The sequence below is a fragment of the Lepisma saccharinum genome, chromosome 25 (assembly GCF_977018435.1).
Source record: "Lepisma saccharinum chromosome 25, izLepSacc3.1, whole genome shotgun sequence".
Classification (NCBI taxonomy): domain Eukaryota; kingdom Metazoa; phylum Arthropoda; class Insecta; order Zygentoma; family Lepismatidae; genus Lepisma; species Lepisma saccharinum.
In genome coordinates, this window is record NC_139253.1 from 23,153,983 (window position 1) to 23,180,319 (window position 26,337).

General features: G+C 36.4%; 2 protein-coding genes across 2 annotated transcripts in view; one reads left to right on the top strand and one right to left on the bottom strand.

The window, feature by feature from the left end:
- Window positions 1–20,841, bottom strand: part of LOC145978895 (uncharacterized) — a 38,312-nt gene extending 17,471 nt beyond the window's left edge. The window contains exons 1-8 of the mRNA XM_083111836.1: window positions 20,805–20,841; window positions 16,659–16,828; window positions 15,062–15,167; window positions 13,457–13,681; window positions 9,730–9,938; window positions 3,853–4,021; window positions 2,933–3,159; window positions 805–986 (exon numbers count right to left, since the gene is read on the bottom strand). Coding sequence (XP_082967962.1) covers window positions 805–986; window positions 2,933–3,159; window positions 3,853–4,021; window positions 9,730–9,938; window positions 13,457–13,681; window positions 15,062–15,167; window positions 16,659–16,826 — 1,286 coding nt within the window. The 5' untranslated portion in view covers window positions 16,827–16,828; window positions 20,805–20,841. The remainder of the gene's footprint in view (window positions 1–804; window positions 987–2,932; window positions 3,160–3,852; window positions 4,022–9,729; window positions 9,939–13,456; window positions 13,682–15,061; window positions 15,168–16,658; window positions 16,829–20,804) is intronic.
- A 28-nt stretch (window positions 20,842–20,869) lies between these two features.
- Window positions 20,870–26,337, top strand: part of LOC145978896 (cilia- and flagella-associated protein 91-like) — a 49,278-nt gene continuing 43,810 nt past the window's right edge. The window contains exons 1-2 of the mRNA XM_083111837.1: window positions 20,870–21,114; window positions 24,977–25,053. Of these exons, the coding sequence (XP_082967963.1) occupies window positions 21,039–21,114; window positions 24,977–25,053 (153 nt within the window). The 5' untranslated portion in view covers window positions 20,870–21,038. The remainder of the gene's footprint in view (window positions 21,115–24,976; window positions 25,054–26,337) is intronic.

Here is a 26,337-nt window from a genome sequence, read left to right on the forward strand (position 1 = left end):
AACTACAGGAAAATAATTCTATAATGCAAGCAATGCGTACATACAAGAAAAACTATTCTTCCTGAATTTATTGGTTCAAATGGCAGGAGAGAACACATGCTGAGTTGTTGATTGATTATTATTTACGACTACAGGCAAAGCAAAAAGCTCTTGAGTAACAAATTAGTGAACTGTAAAATACTGAGTAGTCACTAAAAGTGGCAACTTCAAAAAATTATTTAAATGTACAATTGTCTAAAATCTAAAGACAATTTTGGGGTGTACGGGTTGACCCTTTCCGAAGACACTAAAATGTCAACCTCCCTTCAACATAGTACACCCTGGACTGCTTTTGGCAGACTAGCGAGGCTCTGGCATCTGGACTCGCAGACAGTATAATCTTCTGTGGGGCTCGTGTTGTGTTGTCCATATATGTTTGTGCTTGCCCGTTCATCTATTTTTTGTCACCATTCATTCTAATCTTTGTGATTAGCCAAAAGTGGTAGAAAAGTGAAGTACAACAGTGGAACCCCGATTTTACATTCCTCGATTTTATGTTTTCCTGCATTATACATTCAATCTTGATGGTCCTAACATAGTAAAACGTAAAATCAGCATTGATATGGGTATTGGTTCAAGGTGATATCAGCTCAGCTTCCTAACCAATACAAATTGTAACACAGATTGAATTCCTGCACAAAGTGAGATTTTTGTTAATTTGAGGAAAACTTATATTTACAACCTAAGCTGAAAAATGTTGCACAAATCTATCACAAGTTAATGAGCTTTCCATATTTCTATGAAGAAAATATTTGAAACACTTACTTCAGACTTTCTGATGAAGGAAAAGTGTAGTTCCAAATTACTTCAAATGTATAGCCATCAAATGCAATGACTGTTGAATTAAACATGGCCATTATAATATCTTCTGTGCCATCTTGATTTATATCAGCCAGAATGGGTGATGTTAGTATTCCATTGAATTTGTCCACATAAATAGTTTTTGCCTATAAAATACAATGTAGAAACTATGGAAACATTTAGTGTTTCAACTCCACTAACGTTCATGTACTTTGTATTTGTTACAACATAATGTGGAATTATGTACTTTTTTTTTTTTTTTTTTTTTTTACAAATAACAGTTCCTCATTATTCAAGTGCATTGCACAAATATTCATTGTGTACGTGGCAACCCTCAAATTACACCTACAGTGCATTCATTTGGGTATTGTACCACTCTGGATACATGCAATCCCTCAACTCAATATCATAGATTTATTTTAATTAAAATATTTCACAATTACAAGTAATCACATACTTTTGTCATAGACACACATTCTTCACATCTTTTGAGAAAGTTACTTAACAAATACCTTCTCCCACTTCTGCAAGAGTTCGTTTTCACATAAGAATTGTACATAAAAATTCTTTGTTCTAAAGTGTACTTAACAATACTCATAGCACTTATTGGTGTATCACTTAGCTAACTACATGAGCAAATATACATCTTTTATCATGAACAACCACTCATATGAATGCAAATACTGACATTCATGGCCAACAGAGCAGTGCAACCTTCCAATGATATGGGTCTGTCCTCTATAATATGTTGCTGATCAGAGTAGCTCTATCACAGTATTCCACAGTGTGCTTATTGAATAGAAACTTCATTAAACCTCGACTTGGAAAGCTACAAAATGGGCTATGAATTTGAGTTGAGGGGACACGTTTGATTTCGGCAGCAAGGAACGTGTTCAGCTGCCACAAGGGCATGTGTTCGAATGGCACAATACCTAAATTAAGGCACTGTAAAACACACCAATACCTTGTATAAACTGGGTTGCCAACTATAAAATGCCATTATATTTGTGAACTATTGGAAACTATTGATGAACACAAAACAAACATAAGTAACAACAATGGAACAAAAGTTAATAATGAAAAGAAAAAGAACTCTGATTTGTCCTACCTCTATATACCAGGGTGTTCAAAAAAAATGTACACACACTATAAAAGCATGTCATACATGCGATATGCTTCAATTCATGTTGGCTACAGGTCCAACATGTAGTATTATGAATCAGAAACAGCAACAGATAGTGTTAGTGTTCAGCGACGCGATGCAATAAGTGGAAAAAGTGCAGCAATGGCGCAAACATGGCTGTCATTCGAGGCGCGAAAAAAACATTCTGAAGTGGTATTGGAAGTTCGCCTGATTTACCCTCCTATATTTTTACTTGTGGGGGACCGTCAAGGACGTAGTGTACAGTAAGAAGCCACGGTCACTAGTGGACCTACGCCATGAAATTGAAATGGGTTGTGAAGCAATCCCTGTGGCTACTCTGGAAGATGTTATCTGGAATGTACAGCATCGTGTGCAAAGGTGTTTGCAGGCTGGTGGTTTGCAGTTTGAGCACTTATTGTAATTGCACGCAGAAACTGTGTCTATGTTGTAACTTTTTCCTTTGTATTGTTATAGTACTCACAATAATATAGCAGCTATTCCATTTTAAAGTGTGTATACATTTTTTTGAACACCCCGGTATTCATATATACGGTATATATCATATATTACAATTTTACCCGGTGGGGGCACATAGTGGTTCGGATTCCACTTTAAACTGTAGGTCCAGTCCGTATTAACCTTACTATGTATAAAGTGGACTTAAAACACCAAATCAAATCAAATTAAAATATATTACAATTTAATAAAAAATGTATAAACTTTAGACCGTCACAAATAAAAGCATGAAAAATCCTCTTGTATGTAACAGTTTCTACAAGTGTATCTAGAATAAAGCACCTGCATTAAATTAACAGTAATAGTAATTGAATTCCATTTAAAAAAAAGAGTACCTGTAACTAAAACTAAGTTACTTTTTGAAAGTAACTATCCAAAAACTATATTGTATGAACTAGATGTTGCGTCCCAAATTGAAATCAACAAATGTACCTTCTCAATCTTCCTCTGGGCAAGCTCATGAAGAGGAACAACATACAATGCTCCTGAATGTGTCTGTCTTCCTGTACCAAAGAGTACAATCTCTTCACCATTTGGACGAACAAGGATCTGTGGTGTGTAGTAACTCTCACTGTTATTGGGTGCATGGATCGCTTGCAATATTTGTCCATCTTTACCATTAAGGAGGAAAAATGGACCAGTGGAATGGTGTCTATTTACTGAAAAAAAGGGAAACTTACCAATAATATGTAGTGTAAGGTAAGGAACAAAACATTTTGTAAAGGTAAGTTAAGGAAAGATGTTTTAATCTTTAGCGTCAAACTTTTCAACTTTTAACCTATTTTTAATCTCTACAATTCTGTGTTCTGATGAGAAACCGAGGCATGTTTGAAAATTTGGGACAAAATTACAAGTTAAATGTCTACGCAAAAATGCGTTACTAGTTACAAAGTTATGACATGTTTTATACCTCACAGTAATTTACAATCCACAATGGAATCCCATGTTTTAGAGCATCTTTATCAACCAAGTGCTAATGAAAACTCATAATAGAGGACTCCTCAATAGTGTAGTGGCATCATCGGCCTGTGATCAATTGGATTGATTTGGACTGATTTGTTGTTTTAAGTCCACTTTATGCACAGTAAGGCTAATCGGGACTGGACCTACAGTTTAAAGTGGGATCCGAACCACTATGTGCCTCAACCGGGAATCGAACCCGGGACCCCTTGATTACAAGGCGACGGCGCTACCACTGCACCATCAGGGAGGCCGCCCTGTGATCAAGAGGTTCAGTGGAGGTTCATATTGGTTTGGATCCCACTTGAAACTGTAGGTCTAGTCCCAATTACCCAATTTGTGCATAAAGTGGACTTAAAACAGCAACAACAATCTTAAAACCTGAATCTTACCTCCATCCTTTAACGGAGTTCCGTGGGAAGCTAGTACGTCCAAAACACCATCTCCATTTAGATCTTCAATGAATGTTGCTGTGAAGAAATTGCTCCTAACTTTACCCCCTTCATATGGCTTGAACTGCCAAACTAGGCTTCCATCATGGCCATTCACAGCACAAAATACCTACAGATGAATACAATTTTAGACATCGCAAATAATGAAACTTCAACAGGTAAAAACAAAGTTCCAAATTTTACAGGTAGTGAAATGTATAATTTACGATGGTATTATGAATATATTGCATGCATAAAAGTAGCACACAGATGTAGTGTATACATATATTAGTTATAAGCAGCGTGGTATTTGAAAAATTTCCAGTGGAGAGGATATTCCAGTGCAGCTGCCCACTCACGAGAAGATCCACGATGGAAGTGAAGTACTGTAGCGAAAGGGGACTCCACTATTAGGGTTGGGAAGTACACCTTGAGTCAGAAACACACACTGGCAATGTTACAACATGTGCAGCAACGCAAGTCATTGTCGTATATCTTCTATGAAATACAGACTATGGGATAAGCAATACAAAAATACATGGAAAAAAGCAACAACCTGTTGCCACAGACATACACTTCATGCTTTGTGTAACTGACATAAATCAACTCCCAAGCACTTCCACAAGGATATTAACCCCGCCAGACTTTCTGCTACCTAAAATCTTCAAATGGACCAGTCTTTCCCTGCAGCCCCGTCTCTCCTTGTTTGGGGATCTTCTTATGGGCTGACTGCTGTAACTAATCTTAAAGCACCTGAATATTTTATAAATTAACAGTTGGGCTGAAAAGTTCGTAGGCTAACATAGTAAAAAATATTTTTTTGACAAAATTCTATTTTATTATTCAATATAGTTGCCTTCGAGGGCGATACAACGATTATAGCGGTCATACAATTTTTCGATGCCATTTTTATAGTACGATTTCTCTTTAGCCTCAAAATAGGCCTCAGTTTCGGCGATTACCTCTTCATTAGTGCTAAATTTCTTTCCAGCGAGCATTCTTTTAAGGTCTGCAAACAGGAAAAAGTCACTGGGGGCCAGATCTGGAGAAGATGGTGGATGGGGAAGCAATTCGTAGTCTAATTCATATAATTTTGCCATCGTTTTCATTGATTTGTGACACAGTGCATTGTCTTGATGAAACAGCACTTTTTTCTTCTTCAAATGGGGCCGTTTTTTCGTGATTTCATCCTTTAAACGCTCCAACAATTCTTCTTCTTCCTCTAGTCCCCCTCTGCCATCATAGCGTAGGGTTGGTTGCCTCGATCCATCTCCTCCATTCCTGTCTGTTTCTCATCATTCTCTTCATCATATTTATTGTCTTATTCCTTTCTCTTCCAATCTTTTCCATTCTGTCTTCAAACATTATCCTTGGTCTTCCTTTACCTCTCCTACCTTGCACCTTTACTTCTAGAATTTGCTTTACCTTTTTGTCTTCATTCATTCTGAATACATGTCCCCACCACTTTAGCTGTCTCTTTTCAATTATTTTCTCTAGCGACTCCTGTTCCACTTCTCTTCTTATTCTTTCATTCCTCACTTTATCTCTCCTAGTCTTATTAACAGCTCTTCTCAGGTATTTCATTTCACTAGCCTGAATTTTACTCAGATGTTTATCTTGAAGTGGTAAACTTTCCATTCCATATGTTAATGTAGGGACCAATACTGATTTGTATGCTGCATTTTTGTCTTTACTGCCACTTCTTTCTTTCCCATTATTGTTTTACTGAACTGATAATATACTGTATTTGCTTTTCTTTTCCTATTTAGGATTTCTTCATCACACCTACCATCACTTGTTATGATGGTCCCTAAATATTCATATTCATCTACTTCTTCCAAGTTCTCGTTTCCATATCTAATTGCTATTTCATGATCTTTTTCTCCTTTTGCCACCTGCATAACTTTACTTTTCTTAATATTAATCTTCATCCCTTTTCTCGCAAGTTCTTCTCCCCATTCTATTACGCTCCTCTGTAAATTCTCTTCACTGCTAGCAATTAAGACTATATCATCAGCATATAGCAGTACTTGCAATTGTACTACTCTCATATTCCAATATCCTATTTGTACTCTTGGGGTTCTTCTTTTGCAAATTTTAGTAATTTCATCCATTACATTAATGAAAAGTAAAGGACTGAGACTATCTCCCTGCTTAATTCCTTTTTCTATTTGAAATTCCTTAGACTCGTTTCCTTCTATTCTTACTATTCCTTTTACATCCTTATATACACTTCTTATTGCTTTAATAAGTTCCTTAGGTACTTCCTTACTTTCTAATGCCTCCCATAGGTATTTTCTAGGTACCGAGTCAAATGCTGCTTTCAAGTCTAGAAATGCTAAGTATATTCTTTTATTTTTGTCCAGCATTTTCCACATCATTGTTCTTAATATAAAAATGTGATCTTGAGTCTGTCTCCCAGGTCTAAATCCAGCTTGTTCCTCTTCAAGTTTTCCCTCTATGATTTTTCTCAGCCTCCTTTCCAATATATTCGTATACATCTTATATACCACTGATGATAGACATATTGCTCTATAATTATCACATTCCTTATTACTCCCTTTCTTGTGTACTGGCACAATTATGTTCCTTTTCCACTCTTCTGGTATAGTCTTAGTTCTCCATACTTCCCTTAATATATTCAGTAGTATTTCAGCCATTCTTGGTCCTCCATATTTTATAAGTTCTGGTGCTATTCCATCCCATCCTGCTGCTTTCCCAATTTGTATCCGTTTAATTACTTCTCTCACTTCATTCTCTGTTATCATCATATCTTCTTCTACATGCTCCTCCTCTTCTCTGTTTCTTATTCTCTCATCCTCCTCCTGTTCCTGTTCCTGCTCCTCATCTTGTTCTTGCTCATTTGTCCTATCCTTGAACTTTTCTTCATAGTATTTTCTCCATTCCTCCATCACATTCTCCCTTCCTATGACTAGTACATTTTCCTTATTTCTTATAGCTCTTGCTGCTTTTCCCCATTTTCCTTTCAGGCTTTTGACCATATTCCAGAACTGCTTTCTATGTTCTACAAAACTTTGTTCAATATCATTTCCAAACTTCTCCCATGAATTTCGCTTTGCCTCCTCTACAGCCAATTTACTCTCATTTCTATTTTGCACATATATTAACCTATGTTCCTCTGATCTTAATTCTAGGTAATTCTTCCATGCCTTCTTTTTCTCTTTCACTTTCCTCTTTACTTCATCCGTCCACCAATTAGTTCTTTTCATTTTTGTATTCACCCTAACTTTGCCACATACTTCAATTGCTGCATGCAGTATCACTTCCTTAAATTTTTCCCACATACTGTCAATTTCCATTCCTCTTATTTCCAATTCATTCAATTTTTCTTCTACTAGTTCCTTATACTGTTTTCTCTTCTCTTCCTTAGCCAGCTGCTTTACTTGTATCTTTTCAAACTTCCTATCTCTTTCTCTATTATTCCTCTTAAATCTTGTTATAGCTATTAGCAGTCTGTGGTCAGTACTCAATTCAGCACCTCGAATTACCTTTACATCCATAAAGGCATATCGAAGTGCTCTTGCGTAAATTATGTAGTCTATTATACTCTTTGCCTCCCTTCCCTCAGTTTCATAAGTGATTTTATGAATTTTCTTATGCTGGAAAAAGGAGTTTCCTTGTAGCAATTGGTTCTCTACACAGAATTCTATTAATCTTTGTCCATTTTCATTCATCACACTTCTCCCTCCATATGGTCCCATACAACCATGTGACCTTATCCTATTGTTTCCAGTTCTACCATTAAGATCTCCCATCGATATTACCTTCCTATTCTCTTCATTCTCTTTATTCACTACTCTTTGTAATTGAGTGTAGAAAACTTCTTTCTCCAATATGTCCTGATCATTTGTCGGGGCATAAACTTGTATTATTGTTATTCTTTCTTCCATTTTCAGTCTAACTACTATTATCCTTGAATTCACTGGTTCCCATGATTCCACCCTTTCTTCCATTTGCTCATTAACTATTATTCCAACTCCCTCCTTAGCTCTTCTTCCTCTACCTACTCCAACATATCTCAGCACATATCCTCTTTCAAGGCCCATTATACCACTGCCTTTCATCCTTACTTCACTTAGTCCTAGTTCTGCTAGTTTATACTTTTCCATTTCTCCTACAATCTCCACTTCTTTCCCATTAATTGTTTTAATATTCCAAGTTCCAATTCGGATATTCCATTTCCTTGCTTGTCGTCTTCTACTAAATCCATCCTTTCCGAGGCTACCTTTATTTCTCTGAATCCGCTAGTTTTAGTCTGGTGTGGGGGATTAGCCCAACGACCAGGCTGATTTTTCTTTTCAGGGTTTTCTCCCATATCCTTTGGTGTTCCCACACCCCTGCAAGGCAGCAGTTGGTTTTGGATATTTGACGGAGATATCCAATCCGCTTCTTAGTGGCTCATATTGGCCACTAAGGTCGTAACTCCAACAATGCTATGTAATAATCTCAGCTATCTCGATCAACTTCACTTTACGATCATTTAAAATTATTTTGTGGACTTTTTTGATGTTTTCGTCATATGCTGCTCTATGTAACAGCCTCTTTGGGGCGTCCACTGCGTGCATCGTCTTCGATGCTCATTTCGCCTTGTTTAAATTTAGCAAACCACTTCTCAACGGTTGATTTTCCTGGTGCAGAGTCCGAATAATGTTTATCAAGCCAAGCCTTGGCTTCAACAGTATTTTTTTTCGCCAAAAAGCAATGCTTTATGAACACACGAAATTCTTTTTTATCCATTTTTTCACAATAACAAAAGCTGCTTCACTCACAATGCTATATCTCACGAACTAATTATCCAGCAGCTGTGAAATTTATACACGTATCTTTTGAAGGTTAGTACTAAGTAAAAATCACATGGATTTAATTCTAGTAACGCCATCTATGAGTCAGCCTACAAACTTTTCAGCCCAACTGTTACACCCCTCCCCCCCCCAAGAGTAAAAATCTGCAGCTCTTTTGTGGTGATTCCCTACATATTTCAAGTGAATAGTGTCCAAGGGTCTAATGCTACAATTGATTTTCAGAAACAATTCTTCTCAGCCCATACTTTTTCACTGATAGAAAAAAAAACCTTTTTATGGAACTGCCTATAAAGAATACTAACATTAAGTGAATTGTTTTGATATTTATCAAACCTTCATATGAAAAAAAGTACTAAAGAAAAAAAAGAACTGAAACAAATCTTGATTAGTTACAGAGAAATAACATGCTAATTATGTTGCATGTTACTGTGACAACTACTACTCCAGCCATCCTTTAACGAGTTACAGACACTTGGAAGAAGTTGAAGATGCAAAAACATAATACACTACAACTTTGTATCAAATTTGAATGTAATCTGTCTACACCTAATACAAGTTATTTCTTTGAAATATATCGGGTGATCTATTTGAGATGCCACAAAAGTAAACCGTTGTATACAATAGGTTAATGTATGTATCACTGAGCAGTTTGTTGTAATATATGCAGAAAGGATGTAAGTTTTAAGTGAGTGCAGGTTTACAGACTTCGGCCGCATGGTGCTAGCGTTCATGGTAGATAAAGATAGTGGTCATGCCACAACACCGCACAATGTATCGTATGGGATGTGAAATTTTGGAGTGTTATATGCACACTAGAACAGCCACATGGCTGAAGTCCATAAACCTGCACTCACTCAAAACTTACATCCTTTCTGCATATATTATAACAAACTGTTCAAAGATATATGTACATTAACCTATTGTACACAACGGTTTACTATTCTGACATCAGAAACATATCACCCGGTATAATTATGCACACTTGAATAAAAGATAAATTAATCAAGGTACTTACACCTCCTCTTCCCATTATAAGACAATCATTCGTACCATCATCCGTTAAGTCAGCTCCACAATTAACAGCATAAACTTCATGTTGCGTGAGATGTTCCCATATAACATCGCCAGATTTACCATCAAGAGCAAGAACACCACCAAAGCATGGTTTCTTACCAGCAAAGTACAGATCGCACACAAAATCAGGCAAGTTTAAACCGTCGGCACCTGTAAATTTGTAACACTAATTATATGTTGAAAATGAGTACACTTGTGGCTTGTACATTAAATCTATTAGAAAAGATCTAAGACTGAAGCAATGTAACATTCTACTTCATTTTCTTACTCATTAAAAAGAAGTGCAACAACACCTTAAGAGCCAGGGTCTGAAAATGGTGTTTCATTAAGTGATGCATTGTCAGTTCATTAATTGTCCTGACGATGCTGGGTCAACACTAAAATTTTGGTATCTTCCGCCAGGAATCAAACCTAGGACTGTTTGCACAAATGTCAAGGGTGCTAACCATTTGGCTATTACCGAGTGCGAAATGATGGGGTCTAATCCCCACTGCATAGAGGTTATTCCCAACAAGTGAAAATTTCTTGTCTTTCATAACCATTCTGTCCATTTTGATGAATAATAAAGATACTGTAATTTTAAAAGAATAGGGGGAACTCTTCAGATATATAAGTGCAAGTGTTCATGATGTGAAATACATACTCAACATTGCATTGGTAGAACAATCAACACAATACAGGAAAGCATAAAAGTATCTAAAAGGAGCAAAACAATAAACTCCAGAATAAGGACATAGGATCACCAAGATCAAGAGTTTACGCAAGTGAAATATACTATAAAAGAAGCATTCACTACAGCCGAATTCTAAATGCAGATAAAGGACAGGGCCTCCAATTTTCACAAATACTTTTAAAGAAAATTACAAACTAACAATAAAAGAATTTCAAGGTAAAAAAAACTGACATAGAAAACCAGCCTAAAATAAAGAGGAACAGCCATGGGCGAAATTGACCAGATACATTCTTGAAATTAATCTGGAATAAAATACACTGAATGCTAATTAACAGCCATTTGTGAGTGGTAGCAGGGAATCACCAAAATATATAGGCAAATAAATTATTATCTAATTTAATGCAAGCTACATGGAACTATTGTAAATTTGTAGATGAAGTCAACACATGACGAAGTTGATTATAAGATTCTTAGCATAACAACTGGTAAAAGGTAAAGGTAAAGTGCTCCCCTGTGCTTAGCACGATGCCATGAAGGTATATAGGGGGTGTGGTGGTAACGCCCCACACTTTCTTGATCCGGTCGTGAGTGGAGGTGATGTGATCAGCATCATGCCCCTGACTGCCTTTACCCCCCCCCCCCCAGGGTTTCCCCCAGGTACCCATGTCATTCGATGCCGGGTGGGCGCAGGGGTTGCTTCCAATGTTAGAAAAGTTCCCGGATTTGAACCGGCCAGGGATCGAACCCTGTACCTTTAGCATGGTAGTCAGACACGTTACCGACTGAGCCACCGTGGCCACATCTGTATAACAACTGACACTATATATTTATAATAAAAAAACTCATGAACAAATTTCTATTTTCTATACATATTTCTATGAAAAATGTATCACCTGAAACAAGTATTAGTCATTTCCTGTTTTTATATGCTACATGAACATGTTTAATTGACTATATCTTCACTTCTACAGACTCTTGTACAATATGGTTGTTACAGTTTAAAATTTCACACAGAATACCAGTTTGACCTATGTACTAAATTTGAAGTGTACTTTACATGTGGTTGCCAATACCATGAACAACTCATGTCTTCTTTCTCAAGGCACTTCAAAAGGAAAGGTAAATGTACTGAATTGTTAGCAACGTTCTGTCAAGAAAGCATCAAAGTGTAAGTTACTTTTTAGTGCCAATCAACAGAGCAATGCACACATCTAGCATTGTTCTACTGTCAGGTGACCTATTCACACCAAATGTGGACTTTTAATTTAAAAAAAAAAAATTTAAAATAAAACTAAAAACTTACATAAAAACGATACGCACTCACAATGAAGCACATGTTACGAACATACATTACGAGAGACAATCTGTAAACAAAAAATAAACATATCTATAAAAATAAATAGCATACCATTTGAAAGCAAAATTTCTTCTTTAAATATTCACAATTCAACTCAGAAATTTTACAACTAGTTGATTAAAGCTCACATCTTATTAGAGGTAACAATTCCACTTTTACAGCCAATGTATAATTCATAAATAATGTGCCATATTTCAGGTACTAATAAAATGTGTGTGTACTATTAAGTTTAACAATTTGCCAATAATTATACAGTGTAATCATAAGCACTGGTTCTCAAACACATCACTACATTTCAACTATTTTATGTCCTTGTTCACATACAGAACATCACTATGTGATAAATGCAATGAAATGCAGTCATGACATTTTCAAGTTTTATGGCTTGCAAGATTTCAACACTGTTACTCAAACTGTAGGAACATTTAATGGATTCCTAGGTTTTGAATGTAAATCACAATTGACTATCTGAAGAAAATGGGAAAATTAACTGAGGTTTTGCTTATGCAATGTTGTTCATTCCAGTGAAACAACTGAGAAAAAGCCAAGAAAACCTGTAATTTCTAACATATTTTATCTGATTCCAGCAATGAGGATAAGAAGGCAATTTTTCACCAATGCGCTTCAGGGATTAATTAATATATATTTTTTGGAAACTAAATACTTTGTTACATGTTTTATAAAAAATATTGTTGGCTTATTTCTTCAGTTTACTCTGTTACATTGCATATATTGTCTCATTACGAAAAACTCGGATTCAAAATAATGATTAAAGTGGAACCCCAATTTTACATTTTCCCGCATTTCAAGACTTTCTAGCTTGGTCCCCTGAAAAACGTAAAATGGAGGTTTCACCGTATGTACCCATTGCAGAATTATTTATGATTATTTGTGTTCACAAGATGTCATGCAGTGTTCCCACTACTTTTCAAAAACCAAAATCCCTGACTTTTCTAGGTTTTCCCTGCACGTTGTTTTGGCATTGTTATGGAAATGTGATGTGTATGATTGTGTTCAAAGATTTGGGTGTTATCATTCAATAAACATTTCATATTTAGTGTCTGATGAGATGAAATAGTTTTCCAAATGCACAAAGGCAAGCAATATTTTTTTTGTCATTAAAAGTATGTCTCAATTTTCCAGAACCAACACAATGTAAAAATATTAAGTAAAAACAGTAAAAATGCATGTAAAAATAACACCGAATTTTGCTCTAAACAGCAAAAAATAACACCGAATTGCAGTAAAAAATAACATCGAAATTTAGGTGAAAATAAAACGAAAACTTCATGTCCCTACTAATAAATAAGTATTATGTCTCCGACTGTGCATCATAAACAAATCAAGCTTAATCAAAATTGGTGAAAGAGCATTTCTATGCAAAATATTCCCCCAAAAACAAATCAGTTGGAACGTAAAAGTAAAATAAGTTTTTAGTTAAAATATAATATTTTTTTCAGGTTTTTGAACATTTTTGCATAATTCCCTCATTTTCCATATTTTCCAGGATTTCCGTCAATATGAACCCTCTCATAAATCACCATGTAATGTAATAATGTGTCAGCATACGTCAATTGAAATTAGGATAAATATAAAGTTTGTGAAATATAATCAGGTAAAAATGACAAAAAACTTAACCTGTTCCAAAGCCAAAAATGACATCCACGATTCCATCCTTATTAATATCGTTCAACCTAAATGCTGTCCTGGAGAGCATCTTTGGGAAACTCATTGTCCACACATCCTCTACTGATATTTCATTGCACGGCACTAACAACTTTTCAGGTTTCGGCTTCCAAAATGTGAAATGGCCAAAAGAAAATGAAAAGGTGTTGATGAGGTACACTACTAACACAATCAAACCTGAAAACAAAAATACACAATAAATAAAAATTTGCAAAATTGAAATTCAATTTAATTTATTACTTCTGGAAAATTTCCAAGCTTTTACTACAATCGCCACGTTCTTTGTTTATATTCTTCATTCGCTTCACCTTTCCCCCACTTTGGCCTAAATGCAAAGATGACAATTAATGTGATGTAATTGCTGAAGGGACACTAAAAAAAGTTACCCATGTTCTCATTCAAAGAGATTAGAGGAAAAACAAAAGGTACGCAACTTTCCTTATTTCCAGCTTAAGATCAGATTCTTTCTCAACAACCTAATTTTTCATGATTCAAAATTTTAATATTCAATGCAATTGTTAGGGGCATGCATATTTCGTTTTTAACGAAAAAACGAAATTTGAAAAAACACATTGTAGTGTTAATTTTTCATGTTTTTGAAAGGTGTGAGATGCATTTTGTGACCATGTTTTGTCACGAAATAATGCGAAATGAACTGCAAAAAGTGAAATTAACTCTTAAACACGAAATTCAGGGTTTATTCACCGACGCGACACCTTCTGAGGTCTGAATTATCCTGAGAGTTATGCAATTCCCGGAAAATTGATTAATTCTGTAGTTAATATTGGAGAAGCAAAAATTGCCTCCTTTACACAGAAATAAACTTAATACTCTTGATAACTACATAAATGTGCTATTAGAAGTGAAATGTTAATTCTGTGGAATAAGTGTAGTTTCTAAATCAAATTTAGTATTATATTCACAATTTTAAAACCAAAATGTCTTTTTATATACCACTTTTCACACAATTTTTCACCGCTATAACACCGATATTTTATTCTATTTACCGCTTTTGAACCCGAAATTGACTCAATTTTTGTAACGAAATTTTACTTTTTTATTTACCAAAAATATGTGCCTCTAGCAATTGTTCACTTGGTTTACTTTTTGTCATTTTTAGCTAATCATGACAATGAAGGTGAATGCTAATGAAATGGATAAAAGAACAATCATAAGAACACTTGGGGACAAGTAACACGATCCCCACAGAGGAATTGGCTGCAGGCCCAGGCATTAGTGTCTCATTACCCGGCAGGTGTACTACATACCATTCAATATAAATGAAACTGGATATGGTAACATTCAATTGCTAAATTACACTTATTTATCACAGTTATACTTCAAGAACAGTATGAAAGACTGGTCAGGTGAAAACTGTTAGTAATATCACAGATGAAGACACATTTTTTAAATATTGTACCATTTGTGGCATATTTACACCACATTTTAATAACACTCGTGATGAAAGCTTGTGTATTTAGCAAAATGTAAACCTGGACAGACTTTGTTTCAAGAACAGACTGATTTACATATAAGTTGTAATGGACTAGAACTCACCTAATAGTACTGATAAGGCTATAACCGCATAACAACATGGGGCACATAGTACTTTGCATGGAGGAACTTTTCGAACTTCAGCATGAAGATGTCCATTTTTTGCACACTGGTAAGAAAAAATATTCACAAATTAATTCATTTTTATATAAATATCTTCATATGTATTTGTGAGTGTATAGATAAAATATTACAAAATTTAATTTAAAAAGTTGAGTTGAAAATGAGTTTCAAATATTGTTGTTCTTATTTAACTCCTTAATAGTGTGTACACTGATAAAAATATATGAATTACTGATATTCTGTGTGTATCAAATAGATAGATCTCTCATGCTTATTTGCTCATTTTCTTGTCATGTAAAGCCTCCCCAACGGAGCAGTGGTAGCGTCGTTGCCTTGTAATTAAGGGGTCCTGGGTTTGATACCTGGTGGAGGCATATAGTGGTTAGGATCCCACTTTAAACTGTAGGTCCAGTCCTGATTAGCCTTAAACTTGATGCCCACTGAGACATGGAGAAACACAGCAACAGAAACGTTTCCGGCATTTGAGTGGGCGATAACCTTTAAGATAACTTGCAGACTTCTGGCACGGAAATTCCCACTTCGGTTCCATGTGTTTTCCCTGTAGTGGGTGTTACACGATTTGATTTCAATAGAAGCAGGCAACAGAAGTTATGTTGCTTTCTATTACAGCGTTTCTTCACGTCCCAGTGGGTGTTAAGCTTTACTGTGCATAAAGTGGACTTAAAACACCAAATCAATCAATATTGTCATGTAAAAAAATGCATTCTTTACTCACACTCCTTATAAATAAGGGTATATTAAAACATTAAAATCAGGTATTAAATTACTTGACACAACATTGTAGTATCTATTGATTTTCCTTTAGTATTAACTTAACCATATATGCTTCACATTCACATGATTAATAATATTTGAAAGTCTTAAGGTGTACATACTTCAATTTATGCACTAGTCACAGATGTTATTAAACAACGTATTCTTATCACGTGATATCAATCACAAGATATCAATGTCCTGTGAAATATATACCAGAGTTGAGCCAATAGTAATTTTGATGTATCGGTATCAGAAAGAATTGGATTGAAATGTATTTACCAATACTTTTCTGGTGTTTTGGTGTTTCATGGGGTTTGCAAAAATGCCACATTACATTGTTGCAGTCTAATCATCATAAAACATTTTTTTGTGAGAAACATCATGCCATGGCCAAGAAGTACCAATTCGAGGTCAAATAGCACATGTAATATGATCATCCAGACTACAATAGGGTGGTTATGCTTATGTTTTAATCTTTTCTTCTCTTTCCTTATTTTTCTGTACATGCATACAATGATATTTAACACACAGAGACGGACAAAAAGTTTAGACAGATGCCACCTACTATGAATCACATTTCAGGATATTTTCACCTCAGTTAATGGAGTAATGACATCACATTATTCTTCCAAAGTTGCTATGAAGATAGCACACTACATTTCAATTAGATGAATGCTTTATCCTTTCTCCCATATCAAGTAGCAAACATTCACCCCAAATTCATAATCAAATCTATCATAAGTAAATAGATAATACTTACCTTTCGTCTTGGTGCCATAAGTGGCCTTTTAACTCCACTTTCGTCATCCACTTTAAAGCCATTCCTACCATCTCGTATAAATACTTCATCATCAACATCATCACTTGCATCATCATCATCAAAGCTGTCTCGAACAGCTAACTTAGTAGTGGAATCATATGATGTCATTGCTGAAACAAAGAAAACTTTAACTCTGACTAGTCATAGAACATGTTAATTATTTTCTAGATAACCAAAATAGTTATGGTTATGCTTATAGACAATTGTCTAGCCATGCATGGGTTCATCAGGCTACAGTTTCTCCCTAAATTTTGCCAATTATATAGAAATATTGATCAAAGTTTGAGGATCATGGGGGAAGTTGGCCCCCCGTTTTGGAATCCAATTGCCGCCACTGTTTAAGGATGTTTACAAAGTACTTTGGGACACATCTTGATCACACTTCCATTATTTGAGTTGAAACTTATGTTTTGAAGCAACAAACATTGAAAAATATTTACAATAGAAACAACCAACTACAAGATACAATAACTTGACCAAATGTCTATAGGCTACTACAATTCCTCCTATCGCTACTCCAAGAGATCACTCTCAACCATTAGTCAATTGATGATAAGTTTGCAAAGGATTTGCAGATCACATCAGAGTAAGTGTAAAATCTGTTTGTAAGAAATCTTTGAGAGACCAAAAATATATATCCCACTATAGTAATGGTTAGCTCAAATACAATATATTTATGAATACAGGAGTCACAATTGATATATATTGCAAGTCATTATTTCAGTAGGCTAATATTATGGTAAATGTTTACTATACACAAACACATTTCTTCATTTTTACAGAAGAAACTACTTACGGAAATTAGTTCCTCTAGCACTGTTGAACATCTGGAAGGTGCTTTCTGTCATGTGGGAATGTGTCATAGCGGAAATGCATTATTTTTGTTGAAAATTAATTCTCCGACGCACAATAGCCTTTGACGTGTACACCTTTTTGTACATCATGGCACGTCGTGATTGTGTTTTGTCGATGTTCATTGGGTATGCAGTGTTTCCAACCAAAAAAAAAAAAACATAGTTAAAATCCGTTGAACTATTCACGATAGCACCAAGAAACATTACGTAAGGTTAGGTTAGGCAAACATAGTTAAATGAATTTTAACTATGTTTGGGCCAAAGTGGTGCCTATCCTAACTAAACCTAACATAACTAGTTACACGAATTTTAACTATGTTTGCCTAACCTAACCTTACGTAATATGACTTGTGTCAATGGTTCAACGCATTTTAACTATGTATGAATTTTTTCGGATAAGAAGGTTGGAAACACTGCATACCTAATGAAAATCAACAAAACACAAGCACGACGATCTACGAAGGTGTACGTGTAAAAACGAAATGAAAGAAGGGCTCGGGTACCCTTTTCTACACCCTCGATTTTTCGCACATTTCAAATATTCTCGTTACAAAAATTAGTTCTTCATAATAAACAATGTTTCTAAATAGCGCGGAAAAGTACTCATAATGTGAAAAATTGAAATTACTTTGATAAAAAAAAATGTGAATACACCTTAGAGAATGTTCCACGAAGCAGATACGGGTAACACTTTACTATACCAGAGACGGATTTCTTCAAATTTACAGGAGAAAGTACTTACGCAAATCATTTTCTGTAGCATTGTTGATGTTCGGGAATGTGGTTTTGATCCATTTTAATACGAATGCATGTGGTTTTCTACGAAAATCTATTTCCGACGCGCTATTGCTGCTGCTGCCATTTGCTTTCTGCTCGAGAGCACAATATGCTCTCGTATTGTCCGTATATGCTAAATTGAATGAAAAGAGTGCTAATGGAACCTAACCTAACAGGCATACCTCGTCCCCGTGATGGTTCGTGGGGCTACCCGTGGATGGTTTGTTGCAAATAAGGAACAACAGTAAGTACTCGTTAATGTAAGAAATAGACATTATTTTCGTTAGAAATTCATTATTTCACCTAAAGAAATGTTCCGCAATGCAAAAAAATGGTAAATTTCTCATATCGGACAAACGGATTTCTTCAAATTTACAGGAGAAATCACTTACCAAATGCAGTTTCTTTAGACTTGTGGAAGTTCGGGGAAGTGTTTTCTCGCATCGTTCATTGAATTTTGCCGGTAAATAATCAATTTTTCGATATAAATGTCTGACCGATGCACGAAAGCTCTTGCATCCATTTACTTCCAGGTGGATGTAGCCTGTGTGTGATGACGTAATCCCGGTCAGTGTTTCCAAACACGTGTTTTTGTAACTGAAGAAGGTGCGTTTCCGCAAATGGTTTGTGGGGCTATGTGTCAATGGTTCGTGGGGCTATGTGTCAATGGTTCGAGGGGCTATGTGTCAATGGTTCGTGGGGCTATGCGAGAATGGTGTGTGGGGCTATGCATTTTTTTTTCGAAACCAATTTTTCACTATTGTAACCTATAGTGACCCTACCTAACCTAACCTTCCCGGAAATGGTTCGTGGGGCTATGTAGGTATTTTTGGGTGCAGTGGGGTGGAAACACTGCATGCCGAGTACGGTAGTGAAACTGTGATCGCCATTTTGCGTGTTACCGAAGGCAAAAAGAAACGAAGAAAACTTACTCGATATGTCGCAAATAGAGCTTATTTGCGTGAAATAAGCGAAATGCCACCTTCAGCAATGTTTCTCAATGCAGAGTACGTAAGTACGAATATTCAAATTAAATGAACTAGCAAATTTCAGCCGTTTGTTCGATACGAGAAATTTACCCAAAAAAATTGCGAAATAAATTATTGATAGGTGTCTCCGGTATAGTAAAGTGGTACCCAAATACGTAAGTACAAATGTTAAAAGTGACAAAACAAAGAAGTTAAACGTGTTTGTGAATAGTAAATTTTTACCAATATTATTCCCTAACTAGGGCCAAGTCCGATTGTTTAATTCTGAATTTATCATGCTGCACAGACATTTTTTACATAATTTGATTTCTAATTATGTCTAACACATCCTTCAGTGTCTTAATGATTACTTACTGTGCGCTTCTGGAGAACAATTTTTCTCTCCCGTATACTCCTATGTGATTCTGTTTGTGAGAGGCTATTCATTTACTGTTCTCTTGGATACATTCTGCTAGTGTCATCTGCTTTACGTGCATGGTATGTATAGGAGTATTTTATTGCTAAATGCTTTCGTTGTTAGATTAGGTGGGCCAGGTTTAGGGCTATCAGCATTAATAAACTATCCCAAAATCCTTTCCTTATCAGGTAAGGTGGGTCAGATTTAGAGCTCTTAGTATTCAAATAACGCAACACGTAAATCTGGTCTCGAACACAAAATCCATTCAAGCCTCGCATGAAAATCTGCAAAAAATTGTGTCCGAGTAGACAGGAAACCAAAAAAAGCCCGCTCACAGAAGTTAGGATATATTACAAGATAACAAATCTCATTTCAGGGTAAAGTAGATTTTGTAATTTTTAAGACATACTTTTTGATACTGAAAATACATTTTTGCTTCATATTCTACACGTGAATTTGTATGACAATACACCTAACGTTCTAAACTTAATAGCAACAACATCATGAAAGAGAATAATACGCATACAGGCATATGATGGTATACATTTATTCCGAGTTTACTGAACTAAAATTGTGCATTGCACAAGTACAGTATAAAGAAGCAGTTTTACGAAACAAAGGCAGACGAAGACATAAACCAGTATCATTTATTGGTTGGATTTGTTTTAACTCTGGCGAGATGGTCAAGCATAGAAGAGGGGAACATCCTCGTACACTGCGTCGGATCAGTTTCTTACCATACGTCTTGTCATAGCTTCTTTCAAATGTGAATGCAACATATTTTGCGCATAACAACTAAGAGTAATATAGCCATGTGATGTTGGAACGTGTGTGCATATTCTTATTTGTCAGTCCTCATGTTTTTTTTAACATTGCGTACCATTTCCCTAAATTGTCCTTTGGTACAGATGTTCTGCATGACGGTATGCTCACTAACGTAAGAGACGGATACGTTTACAAGAAAAGTATTTCAAAGCTTCTAAACAACACATGCATTCCTTGTTCACATTATAATACTGTAAATGTGAATCTTTAAAAATAACAATACGGATATTCAATAAAATTCTACCTGTTTGTCTGCTTCGATAAACCACTTGCTGTTTACATCTGATCTATTGACCAATAATTTGTATTTGAGTAAAAATAACCATCCAATCGAATAGTACTTTCGGGTTGCTATGACAACGGCACTAGTTTTAAGCATGGCGGTATGTCTTCTTGTTAGTGATGGCGATTCTGTCATTCTTCGATAGTATTTTTTTGTAATAAGTTTTGTGACAAAATTGTGGCCAAATAAGTAACAATGGAGGTGGAAGCTCAAACCATCACAATTAATAGGCCTAAGTATCGATCATCGAGACCTCATGATTACGTTTATGGTAAGTTTGATTGGAGCGAATTGACAATATAGAGAAAGTCTCCAATTTTGTTAATTTTCGGTATACTAACTAATTTTGGCCTCCTAATCACGAATCTGTTGTAAAAAACCGGGGGTCACGTCTGGAAATTTGAGAAAAAGCCGATTGATTTTTTTTTATATATAGCTGTATATATGCGTAGTTTTACGAGCGAAAATGTAATCTCCTGTCATTGTTTCCAACCACGCCTTTGTTTTACAAGAAAATGATTTATGATGTTCAATTTTAGTATGAACCCTATTTTTTCGATCAATTTAGGGGTGAAATGAATGCTAATGGAACCAAACCTAACAGGCCTAACCTAACCTCGTGTGAATGGTTCGTGGATGGTTTTTGGGGCTAATGTCAATGATTTGTGGGGCTACCCGTGGAAGGTTTTTGGGGCTAACGAACAAGGTTTCATCAAAATTCACAATTTCCAGTCGTGACCCCCGGTTTTTTACAACAGATTCGTGATTAGGAGGCCAAAATTAGGCTAGAGTCTAGTTTGCATCCGTCTTGCCTTTTGGTGGTAACCGATGGGAGTTAACAACACTGCATGCTCGTCTTTGTGTCCGTTTTGTGAATGCGTGTTAAAGAAGAACAGGTTCCAAAAACTTCTAGATAGTGTAAAATACATGCCAAATACGTTTATCCCCAGCGATAATTCAGTGCATCGTTCAAAACCGTGCTAGCAGACAGCCGGCGCTCCGGCATCTCTTAGGATAAGTAAGTTTTTCTTTTTACACTTTCTGTCACTAACCATTCACGGGAACGAGGTATGCCTACGAGGTTAGGTTAGGCCTGTTAGGTTAGGTTCCATTAGCACTCATTTTACCCCTAAATATGTGCTTCATCATCGAAAAATGTCCTCAGTACGTTCAATCACGCATATCCGGACAACATCAGTTTTTCTCGATTTTCTCCTCCAGGAAATTTTTCCTCGCCTTGGGATTTACTTTGTTGAATTCCTTATACATTATACAATAACCTTTCCAACGATATATGACACGTATTCCTTAGGAAAAGGACGTAAACTAGACTCTTACCCAAAATTAGTTAGTATACCGAAAATTAACAAAATTACAGACTTTCTCTATATTGTCAATTCTTACCGTTTGATTTATATCTATATATGTCTATGTTTGGCTAGAATTTACAATATAGAGAAAGTCTGCAATTTCGTTAATTTTCGGTATACTAATTAATTTTGGCCTCCTAATCATGAATCTGTTGAAAAAAACCGGGGGTCACGTCTGGAAATTGTACAAAAATTGTTCGTTAGCGCCAAAAGCCATCCACGGGTAGCCCCACAAACCATTGACGTTAGCCCCAAAAACCATCCACGGGTAGCCCCACAAACCATTGACGTTAGCCCCAAAAACCATGCACGGGTAGCCCCACAAACCATTGACGTTAGCCCCAAAAACCATCCACGGGTAGCCCCACGAACCATTGACGTTAGCCCCAAAAACCATCCACGGGTAGCCCCACGAACCATTCACACGAGGTTAGGTTAGGCCTGTTAGGTTAGGTTCCATTAGCACTCATTTCACCCCTAAATTCATCGAAAAAAATACGGATCGTACTAGAATTGAACATCATAAATCATTTTCTTGTAAAACAACGGCGTAGTTGGACACAATGACAGGAGATTACATTTTTGTTCGTAAAACTACGCATATACACCTATATATAAAAAAAATCAATCGGCTTTTTTTCAAATTTTCAGACGTGACCCCCGGTTTTTTTCAACAGATTCGTGATTAGGAGGTGAAAATTAGTTAGTATACCGAAAATTAACAAAATTGGAGACTTTCTCTATATTGTAAATTCGCTCCCTATGTTTTTACTAATAATTAATTGTCTGAATGTTGGTGACAATGGTTCTGCATTAGCATGCAATGTAATTGGACATTATTCATTGTCTAGTTCTTTAAACTAGAGAGAGTACATCATCTTCAGGCGAACAAATTATTTTTTGCCAGTGGTGGGGATCAAGCCTATGACCTGTGATTTTGTTTTTTCAAAGGTTCGATCCCCACGACCAGAAAAAATAAATTTGTCCACCTGAAGACGAGAGAAGATGTACTTTCACGAAACGTAGTGTTAGACTAAGTGTAGTTTAAAGCACTACACAGTGGATAATGTTCAATTGACCTTGCATGCATTTTTTCAGTGACGTGCACTGAGGAGTAGCTAGTCTAGCAGAGATAGATCAATCAATCTCACATCTCGAATTATATTCAAATCTCAATATTTATTGTCTTGTTAAAGCCACCACAGCTCATACGCAACACTTTCTTTTCCACGCGCTTCTCGTCCATCGGTGTTCTCCGCGGGCAAAGCTGGCTGGATACCCTAGCTCGCTCTTCTTCCGCCAGACCAGTTTTCAGGTAGAAACGGCCAGCCCAAGGAAAAGGAAGATTTCTACCTCTACCTCTCTTGTCCCCTCGCCCCCCCCCCCCCCGCTGCAATGGTTGAAAGCCCAGGCTTTCAGGTCCCCCAGTCTATCTCCTATAGGACAGATAGGGGATTGGTTTCTCATAGATTTTTTGTAAATCCTGTAAAGAACTCAGGGTAAAATTTTCTGCAGTACTTATGTTCTCTGTATTTACACAACCTTTTACATGTTGTACAATATGTGCGTATGTATAATATGGGATGTAGTTTTATTATTTATGAAATGGGAACGTGTTATGTGCAGACAATGATGTTATGCTTTCTTTCTTTTTTTCTCTTACAAATATGGAATATATAATGAGTAAATTACAAATATTTGCTCAGGCTCTATCTGACTCTCGTTTTAGTAGTGTTTTATTTAAATATACTACTCTTGGTCTCTAACAGTCATAAATACGGATATATTTATTTGGGCAAGAGAACGCGTGTTCATATTGTTGTTGGTTTGGTTTATTTTACTTCGCTTTTCTGCCACATTTGGTTATCGCGAAAATGAGGATTGAGTGATAATATGATGAAATTGGTTAAGGGACCTCATATGAACAATCCAGGCCAGGATTCGAACCCGTGATGAGTGCGCATTCTTGTCCTATGTGTTGCAGTGAACAATGAAATAATTTGGAATAAAAAATGTATCTCAGAACTCAAAAAGTCAAATGAATATCATTGAAGAAACTACAAAAAAGTGTGTTGTGTTTTGTTACCTGTCACCAAATCAACCAAGCGTGGGGGACTGGTTATCATAGCGCGCTACGACACCAGGATTTCCGGGTTCGAACTCCGACCCAGGCATGGGCGTTCCCTGTGCTCGTCCCTTCATCAATTTCATCGTATCTTCGCAATTAACCAAATGTGACAAAAAAGCGAAACTAAGTAACAAAAATGAAATCAAATCATTGATTGATTGCTCAATTTGGTTCATTTTACTTCGCTTTTCCGCCACCTTTGGTACAACATTATAGATGAAGGAACACACACAAAGAACACAAATGGCCAATCCGAGATTCGAACCAAGGATCTCTGGCTTAGAGTCAAATCAAATAGTTTTTTACTTTCGAATGTGGGTGGGGGTTACGTGTACTTTTTTCTGGTACTCATTCATAATTTTGCAATCTTTTCCTGTTATTGACATTCTTTTTTGTAGGAATACTGGCCCTAAAGGGAGGAGGGGTGTGACCCACACCAACCCCCTCCCTTGAGCACGCCAAGTGTCGACGTCACCGCACGTCACTGCATTTTTTCCTGCTTGATTTAATAAATAAAACTTGAAGCTATAGGTTTTTATTTTGTTGAATGCCTCTACAGAACATAATACATTTCATTATGTACACAGCATATATATACACACAACTTCAATTAGATATTTTATATGTAATTCCAGATCCAGATTATTATGTGTCAAGTAAGACTGCTCATCATCGTGCTGCTTTTGAAGCACAAAAGGTTTCTGCAGATATTGTGAGTATCACACCTTTTATTGTGAATAGTAGTTTAAATTATATTTTTTGAATAATTTTAAGTTTTCGTATGTGATATAATTGTTGAAGCCCAAGTTCCGATTGTCATAAAGATTATGCTTGAGTTGAGAATATAACTTTATATGTAACATATTGCCTGTGAATATTTCATCATAAATTATTATGTAATTCTAACAATTAGGAACTATTTACTCCTTTGACAAGAATAATAATTACCTGTAATAATTATAATGAAAGATCAGGAGACATGGGCAGGGCTGTTGTGTGGATCTTCTATTCTATCATGTTGTATATGGTGTCCATGTTCTGATTGGGTAGTTCTGATATCATCATGATATAGACATTATTTCTACATGATTTGAATTCTATACTTAATGAAAACTTTTCTTGATCATATAGTGAGCTTTCTGTGCAGATTTCGTTTTTACATCCAACTGCTATATGCTTATGTAAGTAGGTTAGGTGGATCAGGTTTGGTGTTTGTTGCATTATACTCTATGTGATCAAAAGTATCCGGACACACCGCGAAACGTGAGTTTATCATAGAGGGCGACACAGTACTGCAATCTACCGCGTGGAACACATAGTCAGCGAACTCAGTAGTCTGCAGACAGTGTGAGACAGCAGTGTGGGATGGTCTGAGGAACTCACAGACTTTCAACGTGGTCAGTTGATTGGGTGCCACTTGTGTAGGAAGTCTGTGTGTGAAATTTCCACCCTCCTAAACATCCCTCTGTTCACTGTTTCCAATGTTATAGTGAAGGGATGTGTACAACCCAAAAGCGTGCAGGCCAACCTCCCATGTTGACCTACAGAGACCATCGAGTGTTGAAGAGGGTCGTACAGCATTATCGTCAATCATCCATCGCCACCATCACACAGGAATTCCGAACTGCATCAGGATCTATTCCAAGCGGCATTACTGTTTGGCGCAAGGTGCGGCAACTTGGTTTCCATGGCCGAGCAGCTGCCCATAAGTCAAACATCACACAGACAAATGCCAAACGCTGCCTCGTGTGGTGCAAGGAGCATCGAAACTGGACTGTAGAACAGTGGAAAACAGCTGTGTGGATTGATGAATCACAGTACAGAATGTGGCGATCCAATGGTAGGGTGTGGGTGTGTTGAATGCCTGGTGAACGACATCTTCCAGCCTGTATAGTGCCGACAGTGAAGTTCGGAGGTGGTGGAGTTACAGTGTGGTCATGTTTCTCCTGGGGCAGGCTTGGCCCCCTTGTTGCTTTACATGGCAATGTCACGGCAC